General features: G+C 38.7%; 1 protein-coding gene across 1 annotated transcript in view; it reads left to right on the forward strand.

The window, feature by feature from the left end:
- The first annotated feature begins 225 nt into the window (after positions 1-225).
- Positions 226-26,912, forward strand: part of LOC136864133 (Bardet-Biedl syndrome 2 protein) — a 220,991-nt gene continuing 194,304 nt past the window's right edge. Inside the window, exons 1-3 of the mRNA XM_067140753.2 lie at positions 226-554; positions 19,423-19,647; positions 23,116-23,304. Of these exons, the coding sequence (XP_066996854.1) occupies positions 438-554; positions 19,423-19,647; positions 23,116-23,304 (531 nt within the window). The 5' untranslated portion in view covers positions 226-437. The remainder of the gene's footprint in view (positions 555-19,422; positions 19,648-23,115; positions 23,305-26,912) is intronic.

Genomic DNA, 26,912 nt, shown 5'->3' on the forward strand with positions numbered 1-26,912 from the left:
TGCTCGAGACCTGTAACCCTTGTGTTTTTACAAGTGTTGAACAACTTTATCGATCATACGTAAAACTCAGTCTGTTTCTCCTGAAGATTTGCGACAAGTGTTGTAACTGGGTAATGGCTTCTTAGCAGTGCCCAAGAAAATCCTAAGAGGTAGAAGAAGTGATTTACGTTGGCAGCCCTGTAAAGAACTGACAAATAACAGCAGCTGTCAAAATATGAATTCTTATGGCGCTTGGAATGCCTGAGATGGCAAATCATTTGTTGTCAAGATTTTAGTTACAGTTATGGAAAAATAAGTGGCTCCTTTGACATAAATATTAGATGAGTAACATCTTTTAGGAAACAGAATAATTTGTGTGTGATGATCTATAATTTTAGTTGGAAGTTGCCAAGCATGGTTATATTTTGATAACTTACTGGAATATTATCTTGAGTCCAATGGCAGTTCCATTATTTACCCTTAATTTAAATCATAAAATTCTTCCCGGGCGCGTAACCATAGGGAAATACGATGGATCTCACTCCTGTCTCTCTGCTGCGACAACAGCAGACAAGGTTTGTATTGGAATGTTATTTGGAGTCCATTGGCAGTTCTGTTATTTACACTTGATTTAAATCTAAAAATTCTTCCCGGGCGCGGAACCATAGGAAAATATGTTGGATCTCACTCCTGTCTCTCTGCTGCTATAACAGCAGACAATCTTCGTACGACGTTGCCTTGTGTTTTTTTTTTCACACCTTTGAGATGCTCATTTCTGATGATCATATTCATTGTCACCCAAAGTTACGGAGGTCGAAGTGTACAACATTCGCGGCGCTGTTTTCTAGACTTAAGTGTGGTAAAGTACGCACATGGGAATTCCACTTTGTTATGCATTTCCGGTCACCTAGATGTTAACCCTAGAACACAAACCGTAATTTGATAGTACATAAACACAGGTCCTCGTGAAATTTACGATTTTTTAGTTTAGTTTAAATGTTGGTGCTAACACATAACACAAAAGTAATTAGCAACTGAAGGACAAGGCACTGTTTTTACTCTTATCTTTCTGAAATGTTCATTAATCAGAATGAAAAACAAGCCCGCATGGTGGCCATTGTCGTTGAGGCGTTGAAGTCTAAAAGGTCTGACACTGTGATTACGCGGTCCGAGTCCCGTCGGTCGAAAAAATTTTTAGCATCAGAATTTTGGCCGGCAGAGGAGGTGGTATACAATATGCAAAAGCCTGGATTAAATTCCAAACCTCTCCGCAGGGCTCATATGGAATGAGGGCATATTATGCTGTTGATGGTGATTCGTCTGTCAGATGAGGACATTAAGCCTTGAGCAGACCCCTTGGTGCTATTTGACAGGAGTAGGCTATGTGCCGGCACTGGGTTTCACCCTCTCCCTACTATCATATATCACATCATTCATTTGAAATCATTAACTCCTCTAATGAGGTTGACGTCAGGAATCGCCCGCCACGACAGATTCATCTCACCTCATACCCAACCCCGTAGAGATACGGGACAAGGGTTGGACAAACAAGAAGGAAAACAATACTGGAAACGAATCGTACTGTTCAAACTATTAAGCAGATTTGACATGCTTCAATCGCAACTAGAAGGTTTGTTTGTAAGCTGAATAATGACAAAAATAGAAGCCGTAAACGAACAATTGACAAAGCATTGTAACTAAACATAAACCGAGTTCGATAGCTGCAGTCGCTTAAGTGCGACCAGTATCCAGTATTCGGGAGATAGTGGGTTCGAACCCCACTTTCGGCAGCCCTGGAGATGGTTTTCCGTGGTTTCCCGTTTTTACACGGCCACTTCCTTCCCACTCCTAGCCCTTCCCTGTCCCATCATCATCATAAGACCTATCTGTGTCGGTGCGACGTTAAGCAACTTAAAAAAAAACCTAAATAAAATATTTTTTGGAAACTGTTGGCTCAGCAATTTGCTCGATGTTCCTTGCGTGGTGGCACTGACCACAGTATGATGTTGTCATTCCTCGTATTTTAGCAGGACAGATGTGTCAAACAGTACTCTTACCACCTTGAATTGATTTTTCGCTTCGGGATGTTAAAGGACAGTACTGCTTCAATCGCAACTCGAAGGTGTGTTTGTAAGCTGGGAGTTTTCAGTCTTGTCAACATCCGTGGTCTGGGGAGTTCTTCCCTCAGATGTATAAGAAAGTTTTTTTGTAGAAGACTGAGCGCGACCCAGGCGCTGATTATTATGACCAGTATATCACCAAGGCATTTACCAACCCTACATTCAACATCCCATAAAAGACTCGCAAAGGCCACCGTCTAGTTTTCCAGCTACAAGAATATTTGTTGCTCATTTGGTCGAGGGTATCAACACCCGACTTAGTTCCATTGTAATCATCTATCATAACTGTCTTGTTTGTTGCGTCACTGATGGCGGATTAGTCATGGACCGTCGAAAATAAGAGAATCATCTTATTTGATTTTGATTTGAATGAAACCAAAGTTTTCTCTGTGTCGAAGCAAAAGATAGATGTTCCGACCTTCTATCTTTCATCAATTGTATTTCAGGTATATCTAGTTTGCTTTTGCGAATTGTTCCAAGCAGTGTCAATTTGCCTTTAAAAGGTCTTTTGCAAGTTTCACACAGGTAAATCATGTGTCAACGGTCACATTTCTGTTCGATCCACTAAGTGTCTTGGTCAAGTCTTCAATGTAGAATTCCCCGAGAGGCATTCCATTAGTCTGTGTACATTTACCTAGATAAGGTGAAACATCAACCATATACTTGGTTTCTGTGTCTACTGCCATTACAATTTTGATCCCGTACTTACTGCGTTTATTGGGAATATAAATCCGGAAAGGACACCTGACATGAAAACCTCATAACTGCTCATCTGCGATTATAAATGGGCCTGCTTTGTAATGCAGTCTGCCATTTTGAATGAATTGTTCCCACAATTGACGTATAGGTGGGAAATAATTTTCTCGCCTTTCCTGATGGGTTTCTTTGTCATCAAACCTCAGGCAAGACACTAACAACACACACTTTCCAGAACTCATTGTAGCTCTATATCTAGAGCCTCAGAAGTCTGCATTGAATATTTCCCAGACTGCCAGGTGTTTATTCTTCAGTGCTGCAGTTAGAATGAATATTCCCAGGAGTGCCTTAATCTCTGTCATACAAGTATATTCTTGAGTATGTTCTGCTGTCTTGTATCTCGACCACTTCGCGATTTCTATATTGGTATGGTGCACTATTACTCTTGGCATATCATTGGTAAAGTACAAAGACCGGGCGAGTTGGCCGTGCGGTTAGGAGCGCGCAGCTGTGAGCTCGCATCCTGGAGATAATGGGTTCGAATCCCACTGTCGGCAGCCCTGAAGATGGTTTTCCGTGGTTTCCCATTTTCACACCAGGCAAATGCTGGGGCTGTACCTTAATTAAGGCCACAGCCGCTTCCTTCCCATTCCTAGGCCTTTCCCGTCCCATCGTCGCCATAAGACCAATCTGTGTCAGTGCGACGTTAAGCAAAATTAAAAAGAAAGTACAAAGGAAATGAATTGATGGGGGTTTCTGCTTCCCTAGCTTTTCTAATTGGCTTGGCTTGTGACTTGTAGATCTAGTTTCAGATTTTGCATACCAACGGTGATTGTTGTTACCTCTAAGAACCATTGTAGGTGCCATTATTATATGTGCATTTTGCACTGGGACAGAAACATCATTCTGTTCATTTCCAGATTCAGAACTAGTATAATCCTGAGAAGTCTCCTGAAGTTGCTTGCATTTGAATTCAGATCGTTCAAGTACAACAGATTCTCCACCGCTGCTTTTGACAATATTTTGAGTCAGAATATCTACACATTAATCTTCCATGTATGTAGGTACTATGTTGTCACTCTCCAGGTTGTCCTCCTCTTCTCCAGAGCTCATGTCATCGTCAGAACTACTCTCTTCTTCATCCATTGTTTCCATGATTTTTTCCTAAAAATTAGGGTCTCCACCATGTAGAATACCCATCTGTAATGGTATTAATAATTAATGAATACATTTACATAACATAGAGTATTGCAAAATTGTCCATGTAATAGAAAGTTACCGTCTCGCTTCTTGCAGACGTACTCACAAACCTTTGTAAAAATTACGATGTGACAGCTAATTATTTATTCACAATGAAGCCAGCACATTCTGACAGTGAACATCATCTGACAAGCCTTGTACTGAGGTAGGAAGGTACTGAGAATGAAACCAATCTGGTGCGACAATGTAAAGAGAGACACCACAGTTGCCAAAAGGGCATTGTAAAAACAGTAATAAGCATGTCTGTCTGTTAGGTCATCAGCCCAGAGGCTGGTTTGATCCTCAAATAGCACCACCAAAGGCTATGCAGTTTTAGGGAAACTGCAAAAACCAATGGCAGAGCCCAAATGAGGCGTACTAGGCAAGATGAGGAGTGAGGTAGTTTGCCCTTGCTTTCCTCACTGGAGCAGAAGATGCCACTGCAGCACGACTGATCCTATGAGCAACACCTTTCATAACACTCAGACACTAGTTGTGCCCCAAATGTCATTACTCAGCACCACCCATACCCCCAGCAGCTTCCATATTGTCACAGCCATGGATGAGACTGGGACTTCGGTGGAAGCTACACTTTGCTCTGGCCTGTGCCAAGAGACAGATACAAAAATACTGCATCCATCAAGAAATGGCAACAGGCAGGTAATAGGCATACAATAGATATTTAGTTTGTAGGAAGTAACTAAGCCACTAGCAACTAAGGACAATCATGCTGCCACCAGCAGCAGCTCTCTTGATTGGAGCATGTAGCAAGTAGACTACGGACCTCATACTGGTACTATCGTAAGCGGTTTGCATTTAGGAATTATAGAAAAATTATGCCTTGTGATCGATGATTGCCAGGGTCCCATCAACCCGTCCCAGAAAGTATTCTTTCTCATTTAGAAGAATTAAAACCAAATAGCCTGAAAATATAAAATGCGACCATTGTTGCTATTGGGCAGCTCTGATCGGCTGTCATGAATGCAATGTTCATATTGTCTTCAATAGAGCTTGCTTGTTGTGTGGCCCCTGGGTCGTGAAAATAACAAAAGCGTACAGTTTGAAATAGACTTGGCCAGTTTGTACTCGCAGCCAATGCTTTGCATCAAATCTTCAAATCGTTTTGTCGCTTCCTGTTCCCAATTAAAAAAAACAATTATCACATTACAATACATACTACAATAGGAAAATTAGGAGTCTTAAAAGGAAAGTAAGGAAAGCATACAACAAAGGGCAATTTAGTTCGGAGCATAAGAATACGTTTTACAAGCTGTCCAAAGAACTCGCTTCTGAAAAGAAAGGTATATGTATATTAAAGGTACACTTTCTTCCAGGAAAAATGGGCAGAAAAATATCTATAAGTATGTTAGGAAAAGAAAAGGTGCCAGCCATGATGTGTCAATGTTAATGTCCAGAGAAGATGAGGTAATTACTGACAATCTATTACTAGCTAATGAATTAAATCATTGGTATGGGAATGTATTTAATGAGCAGATAGATATTATTGATAACACTGATTGTTTTCTCTTCCAAATTAACCATAGAAAAATTCAGGAAAGAATAAGTACTTTACGAAAAATAAGTTGACAGGGCCTGGTAATATTGCTAGGAGGTTTTGAAACTGGGAGGTAGAGCTATTCTATGCTATTTGGAAATGCTTTTTACTGTGTCTCTCAACAATACACAAAATTCCAGATGACTGGAAGAAAGCAACTGTAGTCCCAGTTTTTAAAGAGGACAACAGGCTGCTATATGCAAACAAATTGAACACCTCATTTCAGAATATCTAAGGGAACAATGGGAGAAAAGTTTGTGGATTATTGGCCGTCAACATGGTTTTAGAAAAGTTTTCTCCTACGAGAGCCAGATGTTGTCGCTCTTTCAAGATATTAGCAAATTATTAGACAAAGGTGTGTAAGTTGATGCTTTTCTAATTGATTTTGCTAAAACATTTGGTGTGGTACCACATGACATTCTGATCCAAAAATTGGTGGAAATAAACATTGATAAAAGTGTGATTCTGTGGATCCAGGAATTTTGGGCAGACTGCATCAGAGGGTAGAGGTGGGAAGTAAATACTCCAACAAAGTTTCTGTAATGTCAGGAGTAGTACAGGGTAGTGTTATAGAGCCACTCCTATTTACGGCGTTTATCAGCGATGCCGAACATAATTCAGAGTGAATGCAGATTGTTTGTGGACGACTGTATAATATACAGAAAAATGCAGAATGCCAGCGATAATAGGTAATTGCAAGCTGATCTAAATATACTCCGTAAGTGGGCACTTGATAATAAAATGAAAGTAAATTCTGGAAAATACAGTCCCATAAGGATGGGAAAGAAACATAGGCAAGGGGACTTTCAATATTGTCTTGGACCTTACGTTCTTATGGAGAGTGACTCATGCAAATACCTAGGAATCCATGTAAAGAGAGATCTAAAATGGGGCACCAACGTATAATTTCTAAAGCGTTCAAGTCCTTACACTTTGTGATGAGGGTGCTAAAGAGCAGCAGTTCCCAGGTGAAGGCGCAGAGCTATGTATCACTCATTAGGCCAGTTCTGGAATATGGAACAGCCATATGGGATCCATACAAAGCAGGACTTATTAATGGACCTGAGATGGTACAGCAAAAGGCTACAAGATTCATGCTTAATGATTTCATTCCTAGAAGTTGTGTAACAAGTATGATAGAAAAACTTGGGTGAAAGACACTGGGGACTAGAAGGAAACAAACACGGTTGTGTGCCATGTGTATTGCTTACACTAATGATCCAGCTTGGGGAGAGTTGAACAGTCGACTAGAAAAGCTCTGTTACATAAATAGGATAGATCATCCGCATAAAGTAAAAGGTGTGTATGTATGTTCAGTCTTCAGCCCTAAGGCTGGTTGGATCCTCAACAGCTCCGCCACCAGCTGTCATAGATGGCCTAGGCATCACTGAAGAGGCGTACTATGGAAATGAGGAGTGAGGTAGTTTCCCGTTGCGTTCCTCACCGAGCCAGATGTTGCTATTACATATCAGTCTGCCAAGCCCACTGAAATGCATGCACCAACCGACCCTATGAGCAACATTTTCACACCATTCATAGCAGGGACTGGCTGCAGAAGGAATGGCATTACTAGCATCACTCATACCTCACTCACTTTCATATTGTCAAAGCCAAGTATAAGACAGAGACAGATCAATGAAAGTAATAAAATTACTCTAGCCCATACCAGACGACATAGTGCACTGTAAACACTAGGTCCTAGGCAAGTAAAAGGTAGATCGTAGAAAACTAACTGTGGTAAATATTTGTTTATAAATTGGGGAATTGATGATTGGAATGCATTACTTGTAGCTCTCTTAAAGCCTTTTCCCAAAAATGTCAGATGCTTCAAGAATAGACTCCACCATTCTTTAAATTGTGTGTAAATTTCTATGTAATGGCAGACTCCATGGCTCAGGCGGCAGCACGCTGGCCTCTCTCCGCTGGATACCGTGGTTCAAATCCCGGGCACTCCGGTTTTCCCTGTCATCTTTCATTTCAGCAATACTCTCCGTTAACATTTAATTTCATCTGTCAGTCATTTATCATTGCCCCAGAGGGGTGCAACAGGTTTCGGCAGACAGCACAATTCCTATCCTCGCCGCTAGATGGGGGCTTCATTCATTCCAGTCCTGACCCGGTGGAATGACTGGAAACAACAGGCTATGGATTTTCATTTTCTGTGTGATGGCATCATGTTTTAATGCAACGCTCAACCCGCTGTAAATTGTAGTGTTAAGGCATCTGAATTATTTGAGGTATGTGTGAATTTGTATATGAACGTGCTCTATTTACAATGCTAAGATAATAGTAATTGAACTGCTCAATCTACTGTACGTCATAGTGTAAAATTTTGAAATAGTTAGGGTACGTGTGAATTACTATATGATGGCGTTGTAATGTTAAGCTAGTAGTAAGCTCAGCCTATAGTATTGTAAACTCTAGTGTTAAGCACTGGAAATACTTAAGTTATGTGTGAATTTGTATACAATGATGTTGGATTTAGCATGTTAAACTAGCAGTACTTGTAATATTTTCTTTCCATGGAATTGCTGCTTGCACTCGTTGTTGGGTTATTATGTTTTAAGTTTATTTTATTACCACACTACTGTAAGTGATCATTGCCACTGGGATATTTCCCAGTTGCAATGTATTTGTGAATAATAATTCTTGAATCCTATCTAAGCTAGCCTTTCCTCGCAGGTCATCAAGTCTTCAAATTGTTCCCTGTCATAAGGTTCCTTATCTGTAGTACCACCTTTTAGTTTAGCGTCAGACAGTCTGCCTCCATAGCATAATGGTTAGCACTATTAGCTACTCTCCTTGGAGGTCCAGGTTCGATACCCGGTACTGCCAAAAAACTAAGAATGTTAGGAGGTTTCATATGTGGTAAAAATATTACATGCAGCTCACTTGCATTGGGGACGTACCTGTAAAGAGCTGCACCATCTCGGTATGAGGACACGTGTTTAATTTAGAGTTGGATAGAAATGAGAATTTCTGACTGATATACTTAAATCAGTCACCATCTCTATTCAGTCCCTTTACGAACTGTTTAATGTGGAGAGGTGGCAGAATTGTTTTCTTGTCTCCTGGATCCATTGTTGTTCTAGCTGGCCATTCCTTTCTACCCCAGTGTAAATCTTGTGCTTTGCTATCCCATATGCAGAGGAAGCTGGGACATTTTGTATAGCCTGACTTGTCCAAAAACAAGAAGCATTCCTATAAATTTTATATAACCAAATACAATCCATTCATGCTCGGAATATTTAATTGTCATTAATGCCATTGCAAGGGTTATGTAATATCCCTTCAAGACGTACGAATATGCAACTGTTCGCCATTGTATATCAATCTCTTGAAATTCATCATCAAATGAAGTTTTGTAGAACAGAGAACCTGAATTCTGTGCTTGAACTTGAAGATTTCAACTTGGTTAAGCAGAAAGTTTTCTGTTGGCAAACTTCTGGTTGTTTGTTTGAGCAAAGGTGATGATGGTCCTTTGAAAAGACTTTCAAAATCTTTGAAGTCTGACATCTGCATATTATACAATTCAGTCAGTTCCTTGAAGCAGCACTGCCAAACAAATTGTTGCCAATCCCAAGGTGAACGAGCCAAAAGGAAATTGGCCTCAAATGCCATCATTGTGGCACCTTGGGATTGTCGAGAAGAGCTGAGCAAGAACACGGGTTGCAGCATGGCCCGAAGGACTTCCTGCTATTCGAAACATCGTCAGAACCATAGCTCCAGAAAAAGCATGAAGACTTGCAAACACGCTTAATGAGGGAAGGGCGTGTACCGGAGAATCGCAGATCTTTCGTAAATTTTGCACACACTTTATATGAGCCGAGAATAACACAACGGCCAAAACATTTCTTTTGGAAATATATTATACAATCTACAGAAGGTGTTAAAGTTCACATGTTGGAATTGGCGTGCTCGGCTAGGTGCGTGCTAGCTTCACTCGTTGAGGGACCGTGCCACTGATCTTTCTTAGTCTGTTAGTAATTGCGTAGCACGTCGCGAAGTTGATGTAGCGGCATTGAGAGAAATAATTTAATTCCTACATTGATTGTGGTTCAATAAAGGCAATAGAATAACATTATGATGAAAATAAGGTCAGTCAGAATAACAAGGAAGAATACACACAAAAGCAGGTTTCTCCTTTTAGTTTCTGCAACAGTAATGCTCGTGGTAGAAATGTTGAAAGCACAAAGCGGTTCCACACCACCCACACCTAACGAAGTGAGGATAAGGGCAAGTGGAACGTTTTAAGTCACCACTGTCAAAACAATATTGGACAGGATGCTCAAAAGCTCCCAGGGTTTTGCACAAGAATTGACTTCAGTACCAGGTGTATTGCCACATGGGACGAAAACAAGGAGACGACAGTTGGTGGTACATCAGAGAATGAATTTTCAAGATGCTGTTCCTCTGCGCCAAAACAATATCCAAATTCAGTAATCGAAAAGTGTCAGATAATCTGCATAGAAAGCCTTTCCATACTCTAAATCCGTATACATCTAGTGGCTGACGGTAAGCTGTGGCACTAGCAGGGATCATCAGCTGTATGGTATCTTCATTTGTGTAGATTTATGTCCAGGAAAGTAATCCAGAATGGGTGCAACTGTACCAGATGGTGTATTTCTTGAATATGCCATTAAACCATTTGTTCACTTGTGTAGATCCCATTTTTCCAGATTTAGTGCAACCAGCATGAATATTTTAGTGAAAAAACATACTCTTTTTCACCGTCTTACAAAGTACACCTTTCGGCGCTCATAAATTGATGCATAAGTTTGCCACACGCGGTAACTGTCGGCATAATGGTGTAACTGTGTGTGGTGGACACCATAGATTGCACTGCAGTGGTAAGTAATTTTTCCCCACCCGCTGTGGGTGGGCGACACAGACGAAGAATGCACCCACGGTATCCCCTGCCTGTTGTAAGAGGCGACTAAAAGGGACAACTAAGGAATGATTGAAATGCTAAGAATTTAGAGCCTAATTTATTTTTCACATTTTACACATAGTTCATCTCAGATTTTAATGTTAATTGTATGTTTGTACATTAGTTTTTATGTCAGTTGTGTGTTTGTACATTTGTTTAGTTATTAGATGGCCGAGTAATGTAATTCAATAATATTGCATATTATAGTATTGAAAAAGGTGGACCATTACGACATTAATTTAATTTTTATTATTGTGATTGAAATAGAACCATGAAACTACTTGTACCATCATCTGGGGAACACCATGGGTCGCCTTTACTTGCGAGTAATACCACTATGTTAGGTACACAATGGGTTTGTGATTAGTAGTAGCAGAGAATGGTTCACTCTGGATTTTCATTACCTGTGATTAGTACCGCTATATGCATAACACCACTGGCATATGTTGCCTGTGGTTAGTACCATTACGTGAGAAACTTCACAGGTCTGGGCGTTGCCTGTGATTAATACCACTATATGAGCGACGCTGTGAGTCTGCGTTGCCTGTGATTAGTACCCACTATGTGATCTACACAACGGGAATACTGGCACCCGTGATTAGTACACCTATGTGAGGAACGCCATGGTTTTGCGTTGCCTATGAGTGGCACCATTATGTGAGAAATACCATAGGTCTGCGTTACCTGTGCGACCCTACTGTACTTGTGAGTAGCACCATAATGTGTGGAACACTGTGAGTCTACGCTACTTTTGCTTAGTACCGCAACATGAGAAATACCATGGTTCTACTTTATTAGCGATAAATACCATTATGAGGGGCTGTTGACCTGGAATTTGGACCTCTTTAGACAACAAGCATTATTGATTCAGGATTTTGCTTTAGAAACAGTCTCTTGGTCAGTAATACTATTGGTTTAAGATAGTTTCTGGGAAGGTGGGGCATTGTGGGTCGGATCCACTGATTGTTTTAAGTTCATAATCATTGTTTATCATCTTTTTGAATTCTAGTCAATGGATCGATTTTGGAATAATTTTTAACTTTCAGTATTGTGAATTGGATCTACTTATTATTTTAAATTCCTATTCATCCATTCATCATCATCATGTTTTGAATTCTGGTCAATGGATGAATTTTGGACTTTTAAATTGTCATTGCATTTCATCTCATTTCGTACCATTAGGGGCCGATGACCTAGATGTTAGGCCCCTTTTAAACAACAAACATAATCATCATCACGTTTTCCCCTTTTAAAGTCAACGTTCTTCCCGCACACATATCCTGTCTGAACCCACTCTGATCACTGTTACACATGTTTTGGGGGCCGTAGGACTCTGTAACTGATTAACTTTTTCTATAAATATTTCTGCTGTGGCCATGGTTTCTACTTTTTTGTTGCTCTGCTTTTTAGTCATTACAGATATTATTTTCAGCGACACAATACCATTGAACTTCTTCAAGTTACGCACACCGGGCGAGTTGGCTATGCGGTTAGGAGCGCGCAGCTGTTATCGTGCATTTAGGAGATAGTGGGTTTGAACCCCAATGCCAGCAGCCCTGAGGATAGTTTTCTGTGCTTTACCATTTTCACAGTAGGCAAATGCTGGGGCTGTACCTTTATTAAGGCCACTGCTGCTTTCTTCCCACTCCTAGGCCTTTCCTATCTAATCATTGCCATAAGACCTATCTGTGTTGGTGTGACGTAAAACGAATCATAAGTTATGCACCATAAGACCTCTTTGTGTCGGTGCGTCGTAAAGCCACTAATACCAATATAATGGTCCGTTATTGGACATTATACATTTTCCAGTTAACTGATTCCTTGGTAGTCTTGGTAGGTGTGCCAGATGTGAGCCCAACCTAGCACACAGGGGCGAAATGCTGGCGCCAGGAATGAGTTGGTTGGAAAATTTATAATGTCCAATAACGGACCATTATATTGGTATTATAAATTTACTCATTCGGGACAAATAATTCAGATTCCCTATGGGAATTAAAATCTATAACACGTAAAGCCACTAGCCAAAAAAAAAAAAAAAAAAAAAAGAAAAAGTTACGCACCCATGTGTGGCAGCACATTGTTCTTCATTAACAACTTACTGCTGGATGGTCACATCATGAATTATTTCATTATTTTGATGGGCAAAATTGATTTTTTCTTGATAGTACGTGCTATTTCCCTCAATTTGTCATTGTACCTCCCACTGTTCTTTACATGCTTTTCCCATAAACATAAATCGTACTTTGTTTTTAACACAATGGGACTTTTGTTTCACCAACGAAAATGAAATTGGAGGCCGCTTACCACTTCTCCAATATTGAACAGCCTTTCTTTTAAGTGTACATCAGTATGGCCTCAAATCAACTATTGGACAGTGCGAGTTGCGGGTAGGATGTACTACGGAGCTGAGCGCGTCAATTCAAACGTACAAAATTTAATGCTTTCTGTAGGTCGGACAAATTCATTTCTTATAGAAGTATTTTGACCATTGTGTTATTCTTGGTTCATTTAATGTGTGTTCAAAATTAACGGAATATCGGCGATTCCCCCAGTATGCGCCCTTCCCTTGTAAGTTGGGTGTCTCAATGCTTTCACTATTTCTACCAAAGCATCCCGCAGACAGTGTCAGGAAGAGCTGAGAAAGAACCAGAAGCTATTATCAAACAAGTGAATTCTACATCTCTTATATTTTGCACTTTATTTGCTTTGTTAAACTACGATTTTGATGTTCATGTTTACCTGTCTTACAGAATAATCCTGTGTAATTAAGACAAATACTTAAATAAACATATAGAAGGAAAATAATGGGAAGCAAGCAATTATTAAACCCCGTGACTTTTGTAAGTGCAAATAGCAACATATTAAAAAATACATTTCCGAGAGGTAAAATATCGTATGTGCTATCCCCCCCCCAGTACCACCAAATGAACACATTCACAATGACGATGTATATATAGAGACTACCAGAAAATGTTATAAAAAGTAAGGTTCTTCAGAACTGTCGATTCAACTTCACTTAAAGGTAGCAAAATGTGAACCTCAGAAGCTTCTTTCTGCTCTTCTGTAAAGTTAGTTAAATGTCGCTTACGATAGTTTACCTGTGATGTCCAGAATTATACAGTGAAGTCAACGAGTCTGTGATGGCCTGTACATGTATTCAACGCCATATTGAATGTAGATGGTATGAATTCTTAAGCTTTGTGTAAGGCAACAGCAGGCAAGTCAAGTGTCTCCTACAACCACTGTTGTCATTAGTCTCTATGAAGGGAGTTCTCATCGCTTCACCAATTCCATGTATGCAAACAAAATAAGACACAGGAGAGGTTTAAGATATGTAGAAAGCTATCTGTGGTAAATACACTCCACAGATGACAAAAGTATTTTACATTTGTGGAGTGGAAATGGAAAACGACGTAAGTGCCACAAATGCCGTTTTGAGGTGTTTGTTATGACATGAGACTGTGTGTTGTGGTGGTCCCTCTGGAAAGGATTCATGTACCAGAAACATTTATATTCGTTCCAAGCACGGTACGAAGATAGCATTAGCATTTCGAACAGACACTAGTGCCAGTGACCATGGCCTGGAGAGTGACGCAAGTGCCTAGGGAGGTCCAGTCGTCAATGTGTGTAGTGCCGCAGCTCGCACCGCATTACATCATACTAGCCAGTGCTGTTATAGTGTTTGTGTGACACGTTATTACATTGTGTATGTGTGTAATGCAGATGAACTGACATGGAACCTCATACGTCTCGGAAGGTTTACAGATCAACAATAAACAAAGAGGGTAAGGAGAAACGTACCGCTGGTAAACCTTACACAACATCTACAGGTCATGAGATTCCTGGCAAGAAAGTTGCCATCAGAACAAATATGCTTGCAAGATGTTACTACGCGAGTACAGGGAGAGTCTGTTCACCCAGTTCTACACTCTGGGCAAAAATGAACAAGGTACATACCTTTTAAATAGACTGGAACTTGTGAACGTAAACAGAAGACGACACGGAACATACAACTATCCATCAGAAAGTAAGAGACAAGTAACAGTGTGCTACAGTGTCCCTAACAGAAGAGGTGAGCATGTGCAAGTGTTCAGTAAGACGTTCAAGGACACTTTTGCTGTGACAAATCAATGACTTCGGACACTTCAAGAAAAGAAAAAGAAAGGTGTTATGGTTTATGAAGGCGGAAACAGGCATAAGGTTAAGTTTACCACAAATGACAGGGATCTGGTGAAAAACCAAATATATTCCTTTTCCCGAGAATGCAGTCATTACGGTAGGAAGAAATCGCAGAAAGAATATCTCAGTCCAGACTCAAGTTGCCACCGTATCTTTACTGCGTTCAAAGAAACTTATCCAGACAATAAGGTGACATACAAATACTATTGTGGCATCTTCAAGATCGATTTTAAGACACACTCCATTGATAAACCCAGAACCGAGCTCGATAGCTGCAGTCACTTAAGTGCGGCCAGTATCCAGTAATCGGGAGAGAGTAGGTTCGAACCCCACTGTCGGCAGCCCTGAAAATGGTTTTCCGTGGTTTCCCATTTTCACACCAGGCAAATGGCCTGGCTGTACCTTAATTAAGGCCACGGCCGCTTCCTTCCCACTCCTAGCCCTTTCCTGTCCCATCGTCGCCATATGACATATCTGTGTCGGTGTGAAGTAAAAAAAAAACTAGCGATAAACCCAGAACAGACACTGCAGGCCGTTCTGAAAGCCACGTCTTCAGAGTCGGAACGACATAAGGCCAACAGTGAACTGCAGCTACAGTACGAGGTGTGTTCAAAAAAAGACCGAACTGTGGCTAGAAAAACTTTATCATGTAGCTTACATCATTTCACAGACTGTCCCCTTCAAAATAGTCCCCTGCACTATCAACAGCATGTTGCCAACGTTTCTTCCACTTTTGGAATGCTTCCTGGAATGCACTTTCTTTGATGGCGTGAAACCTCGTCGCATTCTCCTTGATCTCTTCAATGTCGTGGAAACGATGTCCTTTCAAGGTGGTTTTCAATTTGGGGAATAAGAAAAAGTCTGCTGGAGCCAAGTCGGGAGAATAGGGCGGACCGAGAGAGAGGCATGTGCTGGCGCATTGTCATGGTGCAACATCCAGGACTTGTTTTCCCACAGTTCAGGCCTCTTCCTGCGCACAGCATCTCTCAAATGCGTTCTTTGTTCACTGTCTGGCCTCGGGGTACAAACTCGTGATGGACAATGCCTTTCCAATCAAAAAACTCAATCAGCATCACCTTGATGTTTGAACGACTCATTCGTGCTTTTTTCGGTTGAGGAGAACCTTTCCCCACCCACTGTGATGATTGCCTTTTGGTTTCGACATCGTAACCGTATACCCACGTCTCATCTCCAGTGTTTCCACAAACGTTTTCCCAACTTTGAAGCAGAACTTCACGCACACGCGTTGTTCCTCAAGCTGTTTCATTATAGAATTCGACGAACATGTGACACTTGCAATCACTTCAGAGGCTCTAACTCAGCTGATAATGCAGGCAATGGAATGCGGAAAGCAGCGGTCTGTTGTCAGAAGTTGCCGCTAGGCGCCGCCACAGTCACAACTCGCTCAATGTACAAAGTTCGGTCTTTTTTTGAACACACCTCGTACATGTAGAGCGAGCGGGAAAAAACACAAACACTAATGAAAAGTGATATCTGTGATTCTCACTTACCCACCAGTAGTACCTGCACAGAGAGTATGGATATGCAACAGGTTCTGTTTGTTCCAACCCTCACGCATTCCACTATGTTTTACTCACGACATCTAGCTTGCTATAATCAATGTATAAATGATTCAAGAACCAATGACAGTTTCATGTGCTTGTGGGATAGAGGGAGTGGAGGTCGAGGGGGTAATGAAACAGCATCTTGTGTATTCAAAATGATGACGTCTGGAAATACAAACAAATGAAACGTCGTTATATGGTGTGACAACTGCGCATCACAAAACAAAAACAGGATGATGAATGACACTTGTTTATTTAGTTGCTAAAGACCATTTTGATACTGAAAATCCACAGCCTGTTTCCAGTCATTCGACCGGGTCAGGAATGGAATGAATGAGGCCCCATCTAGCGGTGAGGATAGGAACTGTGCCGGCTGCCGAAACCTGTCGCACTGCTCTGGGGCAATGATTAATGAATGACAGATGAAATGAAATGGTAATGGAGAGTGCTACTGGAATGAAAGATGACAGGGAAAAACAGGAGTATCCGGAGAAAAACTTGTCCCGCCTCCGCTTTGTCCATCACAAATCTCACATGGAGTGACCAGGATTTGAACCACGGAACCCAGCGGTGAGAGGCCGGTGTGCTGCCGCCTGAGCCATGGAGTCTCCATTTTGATACTATTGATTTAAAATTCTTAGTGTCCGGACATAGTTTCGTGACATGTGACAGGGACTTCGGTCTCATTGAGAAAAGGAAACAAGTAATGAAAGCCATGATCCCAGATGAGTTAGAGGCCGTTATTAAGTCTGCAAGACCAAAATTAAACCATTCAAGATAGATAAAATGGGTAAAGATGATTGGTTTGACTTTGGAGTTCTCGCCAACGAGTACATCAATACTACCAAGCTGCAGCTCAGGAAAGCCTCACACATTATAGAGTGAGTAACTGACACCCAAAAGTAATACATGTCAGAACGTCATTCGATAGTGCTTGGGTGTCCTACAAGATATTTAAGAAAACAAAGAAAATGTGGGGGGGGGCTTCCTCCATCATCACAGCTTGCCTATGTGCAGAAGCATCATCATATCAGTGCAGAAAAGAAGAAGAATCTGCTGGCGCTCTGTGACTACTTAGATGTAAGGTATGGAAATTACTATCGTCAGCTGTGTCGAGAAGAAACCGTGTGTTCATAACCATGTGCAGTTTAACATTCATATGCGGATATTATCCACTTCATAACACGTCCTGCACGTATTGTATGTTTCGTTTCATAATGATGATTACAGTGTTCTTTAACGTGATCGATGCTGTATAAGAAAGATACTTGGTGTGTCGTTCAGTTACGAAATGTGCACAATCGTAAAACTTAACTGGAAATGTGTCATTTGTTTACCCTTTTCACGTTAGATAGTATGTAGGCTTACATCACAATGAATGAGAGAGAAAATGTGATGAATACATACATATACCACGCAATAAAATGTTCCTAAATGCACCGAGTACGTTCCGAAACAGAATGATAGGTCATTCATTATTTTGTTGCATAACAACCTGGAAAACGTCACATGTGCCAGCAGAGGGAAATGGAGAACAATGTAAGTGCCATACTCTTGACAGCAATCGTTTTGTCCATATTTCTCCACTATGTACCTTCTGGCACTTAGGTTGTTTTCCATTTCCACTCGTAATTTATTCATAGTGGTGAGTAGGGCCCATATTCTTATGTAACTACATATTCCATTCATTTCGTTGTAGACAACTGAAAATGTCAAACTGTGGTTCTGATACTGTTATACTTGGATTACATTTTACATGTGTGTACATATTATTATTAATGTTACATATTTAACATATTGTGTGAAGAATGTAACATTTTTGTATATGTATAAACAATATTAACTTTATTTTGCAACTTTTTTTTTTCAGGGCATGAGGACATAATAAAACTAATACATGGACGTTTTTGTAAATTTAATGTATTAATACTACTACAACTTATTTTATGAATACAGTATTACATGTTTAATTACATATTTTAAAATATTACATATTTCTCTGATGTTACAATTGAAGCTTTCAAGGCCCACACTTATACAGGATATAGGCTTTAGGCTTATGCCGTGTCAAGAAAATAAGAAGAAAATTCTTAATGTTTTACAGAGAACTTTGCTCTGCATCTTCAGAAGAAAATCTCGACTGTCCACGAGGCAGACTTCTCCAAGAATGAGGTTTGAATTTAGACGTTAATGATAGAAGTGGAAGTGCTATGTTCATTCGTCACCAAATGGTTCACCGTACGCGGTACAGTGCTAGCATTCAAGCGGAAGCTGATGGAAACATCAGAATCAGTCTGAGAGGGAGTCACATAACATAACATTTTCTTGACACGGCATAAGCCCAAAAACCTATATCGTCTATATTTGTCTGATATTTACTATATTTTTCACACTTCGATATTACATAAAAATCCGGGCCTAGTGATGAGTAGTTTGAAAAACAAATAGAAATTCTATAATCTATCTACCCTGCACAACCATTGGACATAATGCTGGCATTGTGGCATAAGATATTTGAACTTGACACAATGATATCAGTGACTCTTTAAACTTTAAGAACTGTTTCCTGTTTTTAACATTAAACCATAATATAATTTTTTTTGGAATATGTGGCATTCATGGGACTCCAGGAAGTTAAAGCCTTTTAACTTCAAAAACTGTACCATATGTATATATTTAGACATTACGCATTACATTTTATTAGAATAGTGGAATTCTTGTTTAATCTTAGTAATGTTTTATTTTATACAGTCGCTATTGAATAAGCAGGTTCATCAACAGCTGACGATGACCTATTTAACAGGTCGAAACCAGTACTGTGTTTTAATGTAATTTAAATTGTTAGACACTTTATATAACAAAGTATTGATTAGGTGGAAAACTCTCATCCTTCATACTTGTGTAAAAAAAAATTCAGTGCTCACTTTTAAAGAAGCCCTTTGATGTGAATGGTATTATCAGCCAAGAAGTTTTAGTATTTTAAAACTATTTCTATTTGTTCTGTTCACTTTATCCATGGCAATAATTATTATCCTGTGGCTGTGCTTTGTTCTCCGATTCCCTACATGTCAAAAGAAAGGCTGGAGACCTATTGTTGTCACTTAAATTCATGCTCTTTCCCTAATATTAAATCCGTAAAATTTATTTTCTATGTTATAGGTTCTTATTCACAGTCCTCATCGTCGAACAGGCATTTCTATGGGGCGTTTAATATCAAATGATGAAAACAAGGAATTGGCCCTACTGAACATCAATCAGTCTGTGCAGTCTCTTTGTGCTGGCCGCCTAAACCCTGCCGAAGAGAGGGACTGTCTAGTAGTTGGAACACCTACAAATCTCCTTGCATATGATGTTGAAAACAATACAGACATCTTCTACAAGGAGGTAAATTGCAGCTGTAATCTGATTATAATTACCATAACTTTCATTACATTTTTATATTAGCTTCATCAGTTGGTACCTACATCATATATTTCATGCAAGAATGTAGGTTTTCTCTGAAAATAATTTTCTGGATCTTTTGGTTAACTACAGTTTTGCCTTCCATTGTGTTAATTTATTGCATGCTTTCTGATAGATATATTTTGAACAGCCCTTATGATGTATTTTAACTCTTTAATATACTCTCAGAAATTTATTTTCTTGAAAGTTCAAAAGTGGTCAGATATGATTTAGAGTACTAAATTTTCAGTATGTTATTGCATTTCTTGTTACAGAATGTAATTAACCACAATATTTTAACTCCTTGAACTAGGAGAGCATAAAATACAGGACATAGTCAAAAGAATTAATAGATTTATTTCACCTACCATTTGTAACAAAATTTAACTAATACAAAACTTTAATTATAAGTTAGATTTTATTATTTAGGCTTGTTATTAATTGATATATTAAAAACTTATTACAACCAAATTTATGTTACAAATGATAAACACAAGGAAGATAGCGAATGTTCTTATCTTTAGGTTTAATTTCTAACTTCTCACTGGTATGGTCTCACTTCAGATCGTGGGCAGTGCATATAGGAGCTCTGGGGTAGAAAGCTACATCTCACTGGTTGTTTTGTATGCAAATTTATAGTTTGAATAGTTAATTATTACAGGTAATGTAAAACTTAAGCTTGCTCTGAGGAAGAGGTGTTAACGTGTTATTAACATTTCTTGGTCTAATCACACTATTTTGACTACTAGCTAATGTTTAGAATAACCAACATGAGCAGAATAGACTGAGAGTGACTCACTAAGGTAGTCACAGGTATGTGGATCCATGCTGCCTACAGTTCATCTCACACATGCTGGAGAATGGGTCATGGGCAATCCATAAAATGAACACAGCAATTGAGATGGTCCAACAAATTGTCAGTTAGTTTCAAATCTGGGGATTTATGGAATCAGGAATGTACTTGGACATTTATAATCATGTGATATAGAGCATTTTCTTGCTGAAAGAGCTTTTAAACAGTCGGTATGTATGACTGTACAGACCCTCAGAAAAAGAATGATCGAATGGTATTGTGTAAGTTCCTAGCAGTTACACTTTTCTCCAAAACATTTGAACCCACAGATATAATGTTCATTATGAGTATTCACAAGGTTTGTATTGACGTGTACAGACCCTCAGAAAAAGAATGAACGGATGGTATTGTATACGTTCCTAGCAGTTACACTTTTCTCCGAAACATTTGAACCCACAGATATAATGTTCATTATGAGTATTCACAAGGTTTGTATTGACGTGGGAGGTAAGTTATATTTTGATAATTAAATTAGATCCTTCTCTGGATCGGCCTCTGGATCCCAAGATAGTGGGTTCAAACCTGGCAGAGGTAGTTGGATTTTTGAAGGGCGGAAAAATATCCATTCAACATTCCATGTCGTATGATGTTGGGATGTAAAAGATCTCTGGTGACAGATTTGGTGTTTACCCGACAAAATTAATTAAAACTCAGTCAAAGATGCCCAAAAGAGATTCAGTTTACTCTAGAGTAAAATGGAACGTCAAAATTGATGACCAGGCAGCCAAATGGCATCAAATTGTTGTGCTAACACAACATGGTAGTTGAGGCTATATTATTATTATTATTATTATTATTATTATTATTATTATTATTATTATGTCTGATAAAATATTAAATGCAACAAACAAAGAATACCATGCACTCATTCTTTTTTTTTTTTTTAAGCAACTATACATGATTTGGTAGGATGAATTCATAACCAAATTGGTCAAGATTGTGATCCACATGGATATAGTCTCAAAAAATGCCACAAAATCATTCCCTTGGCCACCAGCTTATTTTCTCCCAGCAGTGGTCTGGAAATGTTTGTTGCTGGGCTGAGTAGCTCAGGCACTAGAGTACTAGGCTTCTGAGCTCAAGTTGGTGGGTTTGATCCTGGCTCAGTCCAGTGGTATTTGAAGATGGAGAAGCTAGTGATTCAAAAACATTATGAACAGGAAACTGGAAGATGAGACTAATTAATGAACCTTTTGTTTTCATATTTACAAATATGTGTACATAGGAAATAAATGGAGACCGGTAACTTTCTATGTATGCATGTGTGGATAGATTACACATAAAGGAAACATGATCTTACAGTTTTCAGCTACAGCCTTTTTCTTGCCTTGTAAGCATTATGACTCAGATTTTTATGACATGTCATGATGTCTCTGGTCTCTTTTTACAGATTTAAGTTAAAAATATTTTTAGCCTTATGACCATGATATGGTTTTTATTGGTCATATGAATTCATATTTTACCATTAGCTCGTATTTGACCAAACACTGTATAAAAACTTTTCTTGTGGTCGTATTAAAATTGTTTTAACCACTCTCCAAGTATTATTCACAGTTATTGTGCCAGTAATGCCAAATTATTTATTTATTTTTTTAATTTTTATTTCCTTTTCTTTGAAATATTTTGTGGTTAAATGGAGTTTGAAGGTAATGTGGTTTCATGAGCAATAAGTTGTCAAAATAGAGAGAACAAAAGAGTACTAAGAATCTTGCCGTTTTGCTGCTGGTTGTCCTCGCCTATACCTCTAAAAATCCATCACTCATCTTGACGCTGAGGGCGTGCAGTTGTGTGGTGCTTTGAACATAGTGAAGCAAACTAGAAACATAATTAGAATGGGCTCAGGGTGATGAAGGTGAGAGGGTTAGTGCAAATGACAAAGTATGCTTAAATGAAATCCTGGATATTTAACACTGCAACATTGCTGACATTCTTGGTGGTAAAGGAGCAGAATTTAATAAGAGTGAACTAGGTAAATCTTTCCTGTAATGATTTCTCGTGTTTTCAAATATGACATCATTATGTTGTGCAATGTAGAAAGCAATTTATCCAAGTACAAGACTCTGTTGAAGGTCCTTCAACTGTCTATATCATCCAGTGCAGCTCTGCTGAAAAGGAAGGAACCACTATAAGGAAGATTATTTTTGCCTGCATATTTATTCATTGACAATAATTTCTTCACACAGTAAAGTGGAAAGATTTTCAGAATGTGTTGGAACTTCTGTAATGGATTATTCTTCCTGAATAATGAAAGGTAATGCAAGAAACTATTAACATACATTTGGAAGTGAAATAGTTAAACCCGTTAAAATTTCTCTTGGATATTCAGTTACATTTTAATACCTGAATACTTTTTGTTTTAGAATGAGCTATATATTTGAGTATTAATGCTGTCTTATACTGGAATTGGTTCTGTTATAATTTTATTTTGTCATTTATGAAGGAGACTACTGTATTTTATATGAGTGTTTCAATATATTTAGGTTGTTTATTGGATTCAGTATAGCTTATACTTTTCCATGTGTATCTTTGAGTTTAAATAATTATCATTCTGTCTGTAGGTTGCTGACGGGGCCAGTGTGATAATAATTGGAAAGCTTGGAACACATCAGAAGCCTTTAGCTATTGTTGGCGGTAACTGTTCTATACAAGGATTTGATTATGAAGGCAATGATCCATTTTGGACAGTTACGGGAGACAATGTGTGCTCCTTAGCTCTCCTAGATTTTGATCAGGATGGAGAAAATGAGGTAAAATACTGTTTTAACTATATTTATTGAAATGTTAACAGTACTGATTTTAATAAAATTTTCTTTATTATTGAAGGATGTCGTAGCAATCCCTCAGGATTTACAAATTTCTAAAACCTCCCACATTAAGTCAACTTTTGCTCAGAATTCAATGATTTTTATAAAATCTTTAGTCTACTTCACTTCTCATATTCTATCAGCCATTTTTGAGTGAACATGTGTATCCTGCAGAAAGTGTTCTAGCGTGTTGTAGCTTAAAGAAAAACTCTACAGAGTTGTTGGTAGCTAGACTTGTGCTATATTTCTTGAACAATGTCTTGAACGTGAAGGAGATGTTCAGTATTTTTATATCTGTTGATTTGTTTACTAAATGTTTTTGAAGTTTCTGTTCTGCATTTAAGTACCTGCTTTGCCTCTCAAAATAGGAAAACATCCCTTCTTTTTGGTACAATCCTTCAGTTGCTCATGCACATGCTCAAGCCATACAGTTTGCTTTTAATGTGCTATGGCTATGGAGTCAAACTCTGCATTTGAGAAGCGAGTGGGTTCAAACGCCACTGTTGACTGTCCTGACAATGGTTTCTTTGTTGTTTCCCATTTTAATTTCCAGGCAATTGCTGGGACAGTTACTATTCATAGGCCACAGCCTGCATATATTAAAAGTCAGATGTAGTGTAGAACCACTTCTAGGGAAAGAAGACAAGGCATAAAGATGGCAGGAAACATATTGAACAATTTTATTAAGGGAAAAGAAGTAGATGATGCAGTTCTTGAACAGTAAGAGTAAGTTGATGCTGATGAAATGGGAGACCCAATTTTGAGGTCAGAATTCAGCAGAGTTTTGAGAGACCTAAATAGGAACATGGCCCCTGGAATTGATGAAGTACACTCAGGATTAGACAGCCTTTGGAGATACCAACCCAGCATGGTAAGGAAAGACAAGTTTGAAGCTGACTTGGGGAAAGATCAGTTTGGCTTTAAAAGAAATATAGGAACACGTGAAGCAATCCTCACTTTATGTCTGATCTGAGAGGATCGAATTAAGAAGGACAAGCCCACATGTATATCAGTCTGCAGTGATAAGAATCGAGGACAACGAGAAAGAAGCAGAAATCCAGAAAGGAGTGAGGCAAGGCTGCAGTTTGTCCACTCCCCATTTCAGTGTTTATATAGAACAGGCAGTAAAGAATATCAAAGAGCAATTTGGAAAGGGATCACAATCCAAGGAGAAGAAATCATAGCTCTGAGATTTGCCAATGATATTGTTATTTTATCTGAGTCTTCAAAAGATCTGGAAAAATTGCTGAATGGTATGGACAGTCTTGGAGGAGTAGTATAAGATGAAAATAAATAAATCCAAAACAAAAGTAATGGAGTACAATCGAATTAAGTCACCTGCAGGTAATATTCGATTAGGAAATGAAGTCTTAACCTTTCTGCTCTGAATGGATCAAACTGACACAGATTTATTTTTCAGTTGTTTGTGGTAACTGATAAAATATTGACTATATATCCCCATTAACTTGTGTATTTGTTCATCTCATTCCGTAGTTATTCACATGTTTTAAAAATAACTTTTGGTTAGCATCCCGACCAATACGTTCTATAGAGGTTGTGATCGGATCATCCAGACATAATACTTCCTATTCCTGTTGAAAGTCAGGCCCTTATTATAAAGTATATTTTATGGTGGTTCTCTACATTTATCACATCAGGATTTACCTAAACCGCATTGTTTAGGTTAGGTATGCTATCGCCCGGATAGTGCCAAAAGTTCCACGACGGAAAGAATAAAAATAAATAACAGGAAAGTTTGCTGCATTAATGCGTAATGCGTTTTATTATCATAATGTTTAATTTTGTACGTTTGTTGTATCCCATTTTTTATTAATGCATACCCTAGTATGTTTTGTTTGACATCTCTGAAAATCGTTGAAAGTAAGTGGGGACATAAAAAATCAATATTATTATTAATTGTTAGGTATGTTGGCAAGTAAAACAATTGTGATTGTATTGTTTTTATCACATTTTAAGCCTACTTTTCTCCCAAAAACCCTATACTGGCCCGAGTTACGATATATTTAATGATCACTTTGTTAATGATCTCGCCTACTATATTAATAGCAACAACCGTGAATATTTCTTAACTAAATTCATTTTCCTCGTCCCGAGGTGGTGCAACTCTTTGCGCGACGTCATCAGAGCTGCAGTAGGCCTACACTATGGAGGCGGACATTTCTTAACACAGATGTATTGCATGACTTCGACGCATGTTTTCATTGCTTGAGTCGTATGGACAAAACTGTTTACAAATTTGTGTGATGTCATCAGAGTTGCATAAGGGTTTTAGCCACTTCGAAGCAGAATCGTTATTCTTTTCTGATGAATTACGTTGAGGGGTCTTGTATGCGAGATTTATTTTTTTCATTTTCTTCATCTTGAAGATCCAAGGGGGGTTTAATACACGAGTAAATACGGTAATGCCCTCGCTCATTAGATATTTTCACCCTCATAAAGCTGTGATTGTGACAGTTTTGGAGTTGGTAAATGTAAGTGGAGAAACCTCAAATGTTTACTTGTTGTGTGTTAAGATGTTTTAAAAATAAAGTTTGAAATCAAGAAAGGTGATTGCTGTGTCCATGGGCAACACAAACACAAAATTCGATGAGAAGAGGAGTCAAGGAAAATGTAATTTGTGTTACAAGTTACAACAAAATACAACAAATAATTTGATTGGTATTGTATGCAGTACACAGTGCTGTTCAAACTGGTGTAGACAGCCTATTTATCGATATCCAGTCAATTATAAATAAAATCTATCAACACTTGCACATATTTTCTGTAGGAGTTCAAGCACTGAAATCATTTTGTGAATTTGCACAAACAGAATATAAAAAGATTTTAGACCGGGCGAGTTGGCTGTGCGGTTAGGGGCGCGCAGCTGTGAGTTTGCATCCAGGAGATAGTGGGTTCGAACCCCACTGTCAGCAGCCCTGAATATGGTTTTCCGTGGTTTCCCATTTTCACACCGGGCAAATGCTGGGGATGTACCTTAATAAGGGCCACGGCCGCTTCCTTCCAATTCCTAGGCCTTTCCTATCCCATCGTCGACATAAGACCTATCTGTGTCGGTGCGACGTTTAAAAAAAAAAGAGATAGATTTTAGCACACAGCAAGACAAGATTGTTGTACCTTTGAACCTTTTGCCATCAATTCAGAAAATTACTTTTTCTGCACTGAAATCCTATTTCCTTTCCCTTGGAAAATGTCCTGTCATCTTTTAGAAGTTCTTTCAAAATCCACTTTCTTTTATTCTTCTGAATTTTGTTGCTAGCCTGCTAAAATTGTTTTCCAATAATATCATATTCATTGAAAAGCTAATTTAAAAAAAATATATTTTATCATTTTATTTTATTTATGTCTTCTACCACATTCATCTTTGTTTCATCTGATGGCCTTCCTATTTATTTTGCTACACACTTACAATTGCACAAGAATCTTAATTGGAGCTAAGATGGTTTCATCACCAACGAACAAGAGTACCACTTAAAATAGATCAACAGTGAAGTATCCTTAAATTCAAACCGTCATTAATAGAGAAGTCTTCC

Source organism: Anabrus simplex, chromosome 2 (assembly GCF_040414725.1).
Source record: "Anabrus simplex isolate iqAnaSimp1 chromosome 2, ASM4041472v1, whole genome shotgun sequence".
In the NCBI taxonomy this organism is placed as follows: Eukaryota; Metazoa; Arthropoda; class Insecta; order Orthoptera; family Tettigoniidae; genus Anabrus; species Anabrus simplex.